Raw genomic sequence first — 12901 nt, forward strand, 5'->3', positions numbered from 1 at the left:
TGTTTTCTGCCTTGTGGAATTCATGACTAAAGATTTTATAACGAAACTAGCTAGCTTTACTTATTTCCACTGATTTGTTCTATATTGACGATTCCATGAATGATTTTGATTAATAGTTTCACACATCTGGGATGGTTCTGGTCATTTGAATGACATCTTTTTGATGCTGGATTAATACTGAAAAAAAAAAAAAAAAAGAACACACCAGTTTCTTGTAAAGTACGGAAACACAATAAAATGTTCCCTTGTTTTCTTGAATGAAACTGAACAGCAAGGTGGGCTTTTAGGATTTCACCATTGTGTCAATTCCTAGGTGTCTTATGTGTTAGTTTCTTTTGTTTAATTTTTATTGGTGTATAGTTGATTTATAATGTGATAGTTTTAGGTGTACAGCATAGTGAATCAGTTATACATATATATATATATATATATATATATATATATATCTCCACTTTTTTAGATTCTTTTCCCAGAGTATTGAGAAGAGCTCCCTGTGCTACATAGTAGGTCCTTACAGTTTTCTATTTTATATTTAGTAGTGTGTATATGTCAGTTCCAATCTCCCAATTTATCTCTCCCCACCATAGGTTAGTCTTTGAATGTAAGTCCAACAACTGGCCTTTCAGACTGCCAAGGAATGAAAAGAGAATTCTTAATGGCAACTCTCTAAGTAATAATGGCTCAGAATGAATGAAAAGGACCACAAGATAGGGTTTTTTTTTCCTTCAGAGTTTATTCTGAGTTTTCATTTTTGGATAATCAAGCAGCTCTTTAAGGAGAATGCACAGAAGAGTCATTCTGGCACTTTTGGATAGTACATAAGATTTGTTTAATAGTCACATTCAGTCTACTTGCTCAGCCCATACTCCGTGTTTGGTGAGCAAGATCAGCCCATAGGATTTCAGAATTAATACGTAACCGTATATACAAACAGCCAATAAAACCATAATGGTGCCTAGCGGTCAGAGGGGTGGCGTGGGGGAGGGGATCACTAAAGTGTCCTCTAGGCTAGCTTAGCTAAACAGAATCCACGTCACACGTGAGGACGAGAGCATACACTGAGCTGAAATGAGACTTCTGAGCACAAATGGGCACTTGGCAGCATGCAGTTGAAAGAAAAGGGGATCGTTTAATAACTTTATAAAATCCAGGCAGTTCAATCAAAGAAGTTAAGAAAAACAAACAAAAAAAGCAAAGTAAGGGACTGTCTGTCGTCACTGTAAAAAAGGCACTTGGAGTTAATGGGACCAGAATTGAAGGACTGGCAGCTGATTAAAAACTTCAGTACTATTTCATTAAAAGGCTTGGATGTTAAGAGGTGACACTCAGAAGTTCCTGAAAGGTGATATCGAAATAAACCACCGAGAAGCAGAACAGGTGACAAGGAAGGAATTAAATCCTTACAACCCAATTGTGTGTGTGTGTGTGTGTGTGTGCATGTGTATCTGTAAAAAGCAAATCAGGAACGAAATCTAACCAAAGCTAAGCAAAGTAAGACCACGAAGCAGCGATGCATAGTTTTCCTTTGAGATAATGCATACCTCCAGACACTAAGTGCCAAGCTAATTTCTCAATAATAATTTCACAGGAGCATTATCATGATAAAATGGATTCAAGCAATGCAAAAAGAGTTCCTTCTGTTCCCAGAATCTGGAGGAGAACTGAGGTTATCATCAGAACCTAGTGACATCCGGACATCACGTGTGGTTTTTCAGTGTCCTCCAGGGGTGGACACATCAAGTATGGGGAACGACACTGACATTCAGACAGACACTACGTTCAGCCCTCTCCCTGGAGGCGAGGCATCCTGTATCATCATCCTTTCTTCTGAGTAAGAACTTGACTTCCTAACACTTAGACAGCGAACAGGGTAACTGCAGAAAAAAGTCCACTGCCCACGGCAGACGTGGCTCGACTTCCTCCACAAACAGGTAAGCGCTTCCTTAAGAAAGAATTTTTGGCAACTGGATCTGGTCCCGGGTTGGGTGGCTCTGGACCGCTCATTTGATGTTGAATGCCATCAAGGGTCTCTCCTCCCGTTTCTGCCACGGGCTCTTCTTGTCTTCGCCCTGGTCGTCGTCGTCCTCGTCGTCTTCCTCATCCTGCGGAGCGGATCGCCTCTGGTCGGGACTGGCCGCGGGCTCTGGGGCAACGTCCGAAGTTCGCTTCGTCGTCTCCTCCTGCAGGCTGGGCAGCTGGCCGCCGCTCCTCCGGCTGGAGCCGTCCAGCAGGCACCGCAGAGCACTGTCCTCGGGCGTCCCGGCCGTGGTGCCGGCCTCGCTGCCGCTCTGGTCCATGTCCTCCACGTACACGAGCTGCGTGTAGGCCGAGCTGTCCGCGGCCCTCGACTCCTTCTGCGGATGTTCCTGGACGGGTGGGTGGTTCTGCGGCAGAGTCGAGGGGTCTCCTCTTCCCTTCCGGGCAGATTTTGGTTCATTCATATCCACGCCAGAATCCAAACTGGCATCATTGCTTCCGTTCCTCCCTGCTCTTTGGAGATCAATGTAGGAATGTCTGACGTGCGCGTTGGACCGGCCATCCAGGGAGACGAACCAGGCCCGGGGGTGGGGAAGGGGCTTCCCACCCCCGAGCTCCAGCAGCGCCTTTTCTGTCAGAAGCTGGACCTCGCTGTTCATCTGAGCCAAGGCCGCGTCGTTCAGAGATGCTGGGATGGAGAGCGACTCCGACATGGATGCGCTCTGTGGGGTCCACTCCCGGGCGCCCGTGTCCTGCAGGTGCTGCTGCGAGATGGCCTGGCAAGAGAGGGGCTGCGCTTGGATCTGCGCGGAGGGGTGTGGGAAGATCCCTGCGTGCGGGCTGGACAGCTCGGCCTGCAGCCTTTCAATCTCCAGCTGCGGGTCGGCTGGGACGACCAGGGGCTGGCCCACGTACGAATGGTCCCCTGGGAGTTTCATGTAATGAGCCGGTATGACCAAGGCGGGTAATACTTTCCTGTAAACGCTGTCATTGACCTGGTCCACGGAACTACAGCAGATCAGCTGGCCGGGTCGCGGGAAAGAGGTAGGTCTTTCCAGGTGGTCCACGGATCGCGACATCATACATTCAGTAGGTCTGCGCTCCAGCAGCTGGTCTTTCTCCGGAGATGAAGGCGCGGGGTACATGTGTTCCTGAATGGTGAGCTTACTTCCTGTGGAGATGTGGGTCACGGAGGCCTGACTCTCTCTGTCCTGCTTTTCGAATAAAGGCTGAGAGAGCATTGCGTTGTAACTCCTCCTATAGTCACTGTTGCCAGGGGACTCGTAGCCTTCCCTTTCCATAGATTTCCTAGCCTTTAAGGGGAAGATCTCCACCGACTTATGGTAGTCTTTCCCCAACGTCCCACTTGGTGTCAGGTTATCAAAGGAGATTTGGCTTTTGTCCTCTTCCTTATGAGACAGGAGTTCCTCTCGGGAGCTGAACTCCTGGGAGGTGCTGTAGGAGAGCTTCAGCATGGGTGTGTGCATGTCCACCTCCCCGTTGGAAGACATCATCTCTAAATGGACTCCACTCATCAGCTCCTTTGAGCCCGGGGCATCCGGCGGGCGACCCTGGCTGGTGACAGAGAGTGGACCAGGGAATTCTGATTCCCGACGAGCAAACAGCAGGTTGATGTGTGACATGGAAGTCGACTGATCCCTTTTGGAACTCTCCAGGGTGGCAGGAAGCTGCAGCTTTCTATGGTGCTGGCGGGGTTTCAAGCACTTCCGCCTGTGATCAAAGATACAAACCCCAAGATTAAGATATCAGAACAGTGAGGGTTCCAGTCTAAACCTAATTCTCAGTGCCCACAGGAAGAAACAAGACAACACTAGTCAGCAACCAGAAGCCTTCTCACCCTATACCCTCAGCTTTGTTTTGATGCTGAGGGCTGAAATCTGCAGATTGTACCCCAAGTACATCCACATTATTCATTCAAAAGCAGAGTCAACAATAAACATTCTTGCAAGTCAGTCAGATGAGGTGTCACAGAAAGAAAAGTTTGGCTCTGCCTTGAGAATATCATCTCTTGATTACCACTTAGGACCTATTCTGTGGGAATTGTGACAACCATTGAGCTTATTATGACTCCTCTCTAAAAGACATTACACACCGTGTAATATCTCACTTTGCCTGCAGCTTATATGACAGATATTCAGTTCTTGCTCAAAAAAATTTTTTTTAAATATTTATTTATTGGCCACACTATGTGGCAATGTAGGATCTTAGATCCCCAACCAGGGATCGAACCCATGCCACCTGTATTGGATACTCAGAGTCTTACTCACTGCACCACCAGGGAAGACCCTTAGATACATTTTTATGAGAAATAAAGACCTCAACTCAGGAAAGGACCTCAATATCAATACTTGTGCAAGAAATTCCAAGTTAAAAAAAGACAGAGCCCCAATGATAAAACTTTACCTGCAATAATATAAAAGGAGACACAGCAAAACCAAAAGAATGAAAGCCATTCCTCCCAAGATGGCCAAAAGAAAGACTGTATGATACGTGGTGATGTCCTGTGTGACAACTGGACCTGGAAGGTCAGAAAAGGGCATTTTAGATTTGTAAACACCTTTCACTAAAAAGAGAGCATAATGTTTTTCTTCTTCCTTTTTTCTGGCCATGTGTCATGTGGGATCTTAGTTCCCCATCTAAGGATTGAACACGGGCCCTCGGCAGTGACAGTGTGGAGTCTTAACCACTGGCCCGCCAGGGAAGTCCCTTTTTTCTTATTCTTATTGGCTGGAGTGTGGAACAGGGGCCAGATGCAAACACCCTTTAGATGTTGTGCCTGCAGCATCACCATAATTCCCCTCAATGGAAAGGGACCAAACCATGGCCAGAGCACTGTGAACACTCAAATTCTGTATGTTGCATCCATGGTCCCTCCTTAATCAAGAAGAGAGCAGCATTTGGTGCCATGTTCATCATTCTAAGTACATGACCTTTGAAAATAAGAAAACTAGATACATGAATCATTTCATGAGTGGGACTCATCCACTCACAGACATGGCATGAACACCTGGGGATTTTATGACACTGCAGAAGGAAAAAACAAATCAAAACACAAAATTTTACTCACACTTTCCCTGGGCAATGATTACTATGTACTGCGCCCTTGGCCTTAACAAATCAGTTGAAATGTATGAAATAAATTTACCATGACTTAAAAAAATCCACAGCCTATTACAGGGATATCAAGTGTTTCTAAAATGCCTCCCATTAAAAAAAAAAGAAACATCTTTCTAGTATCTTTTCAAAATGGCTAACCTGATGTGGCCACAGACTTCTCCAGAACTTACAGACAAGGTGATTAGAACTAAACCTATTTTCTCTTTAATTTACCTTGGGAAGAATCCCAAGAGGTAGTTTAACTTGCTCCTTATATTCAATAGCAGTAAGAATCTATCTTAACATTGCTAACAAGGGATTGACAGCAATAACGAAAATCTCCCCCAAATTATAATGTTTGGGCACTTACTGGTGTCTAAGTATGCAGACAGTGCACCAAAAGGTGGGAAGGAAGGAATATAGTTATTACACATAACATCAGAGGAGCATTGTTATGATTATTAAACACCATAAAGACCCATTTATTCATTGATTTTTGATTTTTTTTTTTTTTTGATTTTTGATATTTTAAGGGATACATTTCTTTAAAATCTTTAGGAGGTAAGTCTCTTAAGCTAGATAAACCCAAGGAGACTTGTTGGTTTTTGAAAATAGTGACATTCCTTAAGTTCAAAAGACAACATCATCCTCTCCCAACTATAAATCATTTCAATGGGGTGAAAGTGAATATTTACAAAAGTTGGAAAAATTACTGACCACAATGGCCTTAACAGTTTACAGCCTTAATTGTTCAGAGAAACAATTTTTCTTTTTTTTAACACAGAGCAACCCCACAAATATAGGTAATACCTTGGCAGGGGTCATCAAGAAATCTGAGGTACACGTAAAAATCATTTCCAAATAATGGAAGCTCGGTCCTTTAAAGTACCTAAAATGTTATTATTTTATTGAGTTGGCCAAAAAGTTCTTTCAGGGTTTTCCCTAAGATGGTATGGGAAAACCTGAATGAACTTTTTGGCCAACCAAATATCTTCTGCTAAATGGAAATCTTTATAAAGATTTCAGTTCCTTCTTAACCAGAGAATGAAAGAGAAAACTCTAATTATTTTCTTATTGGTTTTGGCTTCATGAAAGCACAGCATTGCTGTGATTTGTTTTAATAAAAGTGATGACTATGAGATTACCAGTATATATATTCCTATATTAAATGCCACCAGGGTTTATACACTATATGTTTTTATGGCCTTTTGTCTCTTCATTGCTCCTCAGCAAGCTTGGGTCAACCTACATCTAGTAGTCTAGTTCTCTTTCTCTTCTTTACAGAAGTACCTATTAATCTGTCACGTAACACATCATCAGGGTTCTTGGAAATAGATCTAAAATAAAATTTAACTTTAATGCACAGGTTTTGTAGTCTCTACTTTGGTTTTTAAGGACTTTCTTTCTTTACTCATAATCATATTCTAGACACTTCAGATTTGGAGACTGGGACATTTATGTACTCACTTCATGCCCACGTGGCTACAAGAACAATACAGTAAAGGGAAACACATACTCTTAAAACCTAGATGTGAAGTGTACATTTTCTAAGGGTGGGACTATAAAGTAAAGGTAACAGATTTTTCAACACCCATCTCGGGTTGGCCTCTATCAAATCAGTTACTTTGGGAGTCCTAAGTGTTCATTCCAGTGATAATTCCATTGATAAAATATTTTGTACTTCCATTTTGGAACTGTCTTCATGGTTAATTGACAAGGGTCAGCTTTTAATCATAGCACATCTTTTTAAATAAATATTTAAATTTTATTTTTATTTTTTTGAGGCAGACCACTTTTAATGTCAATATTGAATTTTTTACAATATTGCCTCTGTTCTATGCTTTGGATTTTTGGCCTCGAGGAATTTGGGCTCCTAAGCTCCCTGACCAGGGATCAAACATGCACTCCTGCATTGAAGGTGAAATCTTCACCACTGTACCACCAGGGAAATCCCCAGCATTTTGACCTAGCTCAACTACTTACTTTATTCACCAATCTTGGCGGTCGGTGAGTTTTAGATATGTCTAAGAAAAATCAAAGGGACCCTTGAACCCTCTGAGCATGAAGACTGGCCACCCATGAAGAGTTTCACTAAGGATAGCAGTCCAAGGGAGACAGGTTCTAAAGGCAAGGCATTGTGAGTAATGGAAGCCGTCACTGGAAAGACTTCTCCTAAGGTAACTATTTTGAAAAACAAACAAACACAAAAAACCCCAGCAATTCTAGAATACTCATAGGGATAAATCAGGGTGGTTAGGTTTAAAAATAAATTTACACTTTCAGTGAAAATATTGGTGAAATTAAATTTTAGTGAAAACTATGAGTTAATTCATCTATCCTGAATGGAGGAATATTCTTTTAGACATAAAACAACAGGTTTGCTTTTAAACCTTTCAGAAATGCCCAGTCAAGTTTTTTGCCCCAGGAAGCCTGCAACAGTGACTTGCTGCTGGTCCCTCTAGTGAGTGCCTTTTCCTATGTCCTCTCTTCCACGAGGCCACAGCTGTTTCAGGAATTAGGGAGGAGGTCTGAACCACTTCTGTGGGCTTTAGATTAAGAATTCCCTATGGCAGCTGTGTGAGCAGAACAGATTTGAGACAAGACTATTTTCTTTGCATTATTCTTACCCCGGAAGGGACAGTTCCAACCAGAACTCCCCCACCCCCACCAAATACCTTCTTCTCATCATTTGATTTTTCACACATTCAACCATATTTTAAAAAGATGTGATCTCTCTGCTGAAGTCACTTTAAAAAGCACAGGTAGCCTGAACCCTCAAAAAAACTGGTTGCCATCAGTGCAGGTGTTGGGGATCCTGTTACCTGGGTTGGGAGGAGACATGGCAGCCACCCAGTACCCCAGCTGAGGGGCGATGTATGTCCACGTCAGCTGACTGCCCTCCTGGTGCACGAGGCCAAGACCGCTCTTCAGCCACGTTCCTGTGGGATGTGGAAAAAGGCTTCAGCCAGATGCACGCAGAACTCCTGGTTAAGGCTTAAACACATAGTACAAATCACCTTAAGTTTCCCATTTAGAACCCATCAGAGAGCCAAAGGGTCCAACTCTTGTGGAGCAACTGCATCTAGCTTTCAGGAAAGCGTTTTTCCTTGCCTTCCTGATTACATTACTCTCAGCCACTTTATCACAAGTCCCTTCTTCCAAACACAGATAATTTTAGCAGAAGCCTTTGGAGTTTACTCGTCTGTCACCATGGCCCATCTCCCCCAGAAGCCTTTGGAATTTAGAAGCAGAATAAAGGCAGCATAGAAACGGTTGATGGGAGGGGAAAGAAGAGGGGAAACTCCAATCCTGTTTATATGCCTTATCTTCAAACAAGTGAACGGATTTCCTATCTGGAATCGCAGACTGGTGGGATCAGAGTTGCTTCAGGAAGTTCAAAAATATATGTACAGAGAGACTCTTTGGTCCCATCTTTGCAAATTCTAACCCAGAAACCTGGCTCAGGTGAGTATTTTATGAAGCTTCCAGTTGGCTCTGATGCTGAGAGACACCGAGTGAGTCCAGGTCTGTGCTGCCTTTCAGTTAATACTTTAAAGAGTATTTCACATGAGTGAGCACCTACTGTGTGCTGGCTCGTCACAGCAAAGTGCTTTATACATGTTATCAGGAGTTTCACAACGACGCTACAGAAGAGGACTCATTTTCCCCTTTTAGACACTGGAGACTGGTGAGACATGAAATTCTTCTGAGCCGTCCCAGGGGTAGAGAGCAAAGCAGGGGCAGAGTAGGTCTGTCTGTCCTCAAGATTGGTGCTATTTCCTCTACTCTGCCCTGCTGCATCCCCTGCTGAACTTGCCAGCATTTGACAGCATTTTCACTTTGTAAGGTTCCCAAGGAGAGTGCTGGCTAGGGCCCCCACCAGCCCATGCACACCCACTGGACCCACCAGCCCAGACATATGGGTCACTTACACAGAGCTCCCCCTATGATTGATCACCCACCCCCTGAAATGGCCATGTGTGGATTCCTGTCCCCTCCAGGTCTAAATGCATCAGCTATGCACCAAATATTCCACCTTTCGGTCTCCAAATCCCTGCCTTTCCTAGGTATATACACACACACCACTGAGCTTCCCAGATGGTGCTAGTGGTAAAGAACCCACCTGCCAATGCAGGAGACATAAGAGACTCGGGTTCCATCCCTGGGTTGGGAAGATCCCCTGGAGGAGAGCATGGCAACCCACTCCAGTGTTCTTGCCTGGAGAATCCCACGGACAGAGGAGCCTGGTGGGCTACAGTCCATAGGGCTGTGAAGAGTCTGATATGACTGAAGCAACTTAGCATGCACGCACAAGGTGGCGAGAGTGGATTTCCTTCCCCTCCGAGGAAAAAAAAAAACAATACTTGGCAGGGCTTCTAGGGCCTATCAGTTGCCATAGCAACATTCAAATGTATTGGGTGGAAAGGTGCCCCAGCATGCCTCCCATCCCTTCCCCTCCCTCCCTCTCCCCACGTTACTCCTCCTTCCTCCCCCCAGCTTTCCTCCTCCTCCTCTTCCCCCTCCTCCTCCCCTCCTCCTCCTCCTCTTCCCCCCTTCTCCTCTTCCCTCCTCACCCTTCTTCCTCCTCTTCCTCAAAGACAGGAGTTGAACAAAGAAGGAAGATGGGGGAGGCCAGGCATCAGTGGGTGCTTTGTATTGTCCGACCTCCCCATGCAACTGGCTGAACCATGGCTCCGGAGGATTTCAAGTTAGACAAGAAGATAAGCTGGAAGCTCTATAACGTGAGTATGAGGATGCACTGGCTGAAGAGCATCAAGCCAGAGATGGTCCAGCCACTCTGAGCTTCACATACTCACTCCAGGAGTTGCTGAGGAAATGGAGACCAGGGCATGTGACACATGCAGCTAAAGGGGTTCTGTGTTGAGTCAGAAAGTCTGCCTGAAGGCAGAGAATGGATTGTTTGCCACCGCTTCCGGTTTTCCCCTGGGGGAACCCGCGATGTTTAGCTCATGACTTACACACCCCACCCCACTCCCACACGCTCTCCCACAGGAGCGGCCCCGCCAGGATCTCCTATCAGCCAGGAAGCGGCCTGCATTCTTTGGTTTGCAGTTTCCCTCAGATTAGATTCTTGAGTCACTGCTCTTCAAGTGGAGCGGATACAAGGTCAGGCTAAAAGGACCCAGAGGAAAAGAGATGGGGCTCAGAGTCCTAATTCCTGTTGATCACTCAAGGGAAAGCCACCTACCTGGATGGCTGGCTTTTGCCCTGGCTTTCTACAGCACAACACAGCCGCATCAACTGGAAATGGACTTTATTTTTAATATTTATTTGGCTGTGCCAGGTCTTAGTTGTGGCATGCAGGATCTGTTAGTTGTGGCATAAGGGATCCAGTTCCCTGACTAGGGATCGAACCCTGGGACCCTGCACTGGGAGAATGGAGTCTTAACCACTGGACCACCAAGGAAGTCTTGGGAATGAACCTTTTTTTTCCCCCCAGAAATGGACTTTTAAAACATCTCCCAATTACACTAGGAACAAGCCTACTGAGTGGACACACACCCACACCCACACACCCACACACCATACAGGCACTCTAGCCTATGATGCTGGTGGGAGCCAGAAAAGCCAGAAAGGCAGAACCCAAGCTGCTTTGGGAGCACAGTGAGGAAGGAATGCCACCTGGGGATGAGGTGGGCTCTGGTGAACAGGCAGGACTTCACATGGGGGTGGCGGGTGGGGGCGAGCAGAGAGGAAGAGGAAGGAACAGACGCATAGAGGGATGGAGAGTGTAGCGGGCAAGCTTGATGCATGATGCCAGGGACAAGAGGGAGGGGGCCTGGGGAGGGCTGGCGCAGGGGCCCCAGTGCCATTAGCAATGAAGAGCCACCAGGACCTGTCCTTGGAGGCACAAAGGTGAGGTCAGAGCTGTTCCGACCGCCAACCCTCCCCAACTCCTCCACCCCCTTAGCTCTTCCCAGGTTGGTCCTCCCAACACACACTTTTACCCGAGTCCATGACTTTGCCCTCCACTGTTCCAACCTCATGTGCTTTTCCTCTCTTCCTAAAACTTACCCATCCTTCAAGATTCAAGTCACATCCTGTTTATCCTGAGTCCCTCTTGCATGTGGGGGCCTTCCAGGTCCCATCAACCTCAGGGCACATGTTACTACATCATCTGTTTTCCAGAAGCATACCTTGCCTAAACTGCTAACCCCAAGTCCTATATTCCTTCTGTCTTCTCAGGGCCCAAAAATATTCCTGGCGTGGGAACATGGTGGTATTTGAGTGTGAAAGCCAGACGTGCAAGCCCCTCCCCTGCCAAATAATATCAGATGACCTTCTGTGCAAAGCTGGGTGTGGTTGGCAGGAGAGATCTCCTTACAGGAGTGCAATTAAGCTTGGGATTCTCCTCTTTCCGACCAGAGAGAACAAAGCCAGCTGGGAAAGAGGCATTTATTTCGGACTAAGTTTTCCGGAAAATGTACACGTGTTCAGTGAATAGAGAGGGTGACGCCGTTTTAGGATTCAACAATCATGCTGTTATTGGCAAAAACTATTTCCAAGCTTTCTGTGTTTTGAGGGAGGAAATTGGCTGCAGGGAACACAAGAATTAATTAATTGTGTACCAGAAACATATGCTTCTTATCACTGAAATCCTGAGGGTGTGGGATGAGGGTGTTTTCCCACCTGAGGAACTACACACATAAGAGATTCTTGTACTCGTGAATGGGGAGCCGGTGCCTGGAATGGAGGCAGGACAAACAGACCTCTGCAGAGTCTCTTTTGTTGAGTGGGTTATATGACTGCCGGACCTGCAGCCAGCGTACAAAGAGCGGGGACTTCCCATCCCTGTGGGCACCTCAGCGCTGCTCAGACAGATTAGGGGAAGATCCAGGTTGCTCCTGCTTAGAGATCTCCACGTGCAAGGTCTCTTGCTTGTTCTCTTGCCTCCCGGGTGGGGCCAGCCTCTGGACACTCCTGGCTCAGCACAGTTGCCCGCAAGGCTGTCCAGGTTAAGCTTGTCTCCTCTGTGGCTTGGACATTAGCGCAGCGCCTGTGGTCATAACAGCATAATGGGCCTTCCTGCCGACTCTCTCGGGCTCTTCTTCATGAGTGGGTCGTCCAGGCAGGTCTCAAGGTGGGTCATCTGGTGATGGTGTGCAGGCAGGAGGACTCCATACTTCCTCGTGCCCCACGGCACCAGCCCGGCCAGGTTGCCACCTTCATGCACGCGGCCACTGCCCAGGGAGGGTGGCTGACTGTGAAGTGGGTGTGTCAGGAGCAGGCGAGCTGGTGGCTGCTTGTGTCTCTGTGCTGACGGAGCTGAGCTGTGCCAACTACTGAGGCTGCATGTATGTGAAGGTGGGAGAGCCATTCTGTGGCATCACCGCGGGAATGAAATCCCGTGGTACTAAAATTTCTAGATCATCAGCTTCCAAGTGGTTGTTAAAGCATTTGAACTCTTTCTCTTTAATGGAATCTTTGTATTAAGACAATTAAGAAATTAATATATAAAACAGATAAACAGATAAAAGACAAGCTTCTCTGCAAACAGATGGAGAGAACCTCCCCCCACCCTGCAACCCCCGGGACATGTCCCGAACATGGTTTAGGAGTTATTCTTCCATAGAACTTGGGTCAGATTTGCCTAAGTTTGAAAAGGCAGTTTTCTATAATTCTAAAAAGTGTTATTTACTCCAGCCTCATAAAGTAGAATATAATTTTGATTTTTTCATGGTAATTCAGGGTCATTGTTATGATCAATTGATGCAGGTCCTTAAATATTGACGCCCTTAGGTCCCTACAGAGGAACAAAGTTGTTTGCTCTCATACTAAACAGTTT

General features: G+C 45.9%; 1 protein-coding gene across 1 annotated transcript in view; it reads right to left on the minus strand.

Moving 5' to 3' along the window:
• Positions 1-708: 708 nt before the first annotated feature.
• FAM171A1 (family with sequence similarity 171 member A1) overlaps positions 709-12901 on the minus strand; it is a 126596-nt gene continuing 114403 nt past the window's right edge. The window contains exons 6-8 of the mRNA XM_043478728.1: positions 7917-8033; positions 4402-4516; positions 709-3708 (exon numbers count right to left, since the gene is read on the minus strand). Of these exons, the coding sequence (XP_043334663.1) occupies positions 2001-3708; positions 4402-4516; positions 7917-8033 (1940 nt within the window). The 3' untranslated portion in view covers positions 709-2000. The remainder of the gene's footprint in view (positions 3709-4401; positions 4517-7916; positions 8034-12901) is intronic.

The sequence above is a fragment of the Cervus canadensis genome, chromosome 10, assembly GCF_019320065.1.
Source record: "Cervus canadensis isolate Bull #8, Minnesota chromosome 10, ASM1932006v1, whole genome shotgun sequence".
NCBI lineage: Eukaryota > Metazoa > Chordata > Mammalia > Artiodactyla > Cervidae > Cervus > Cervus canadensis.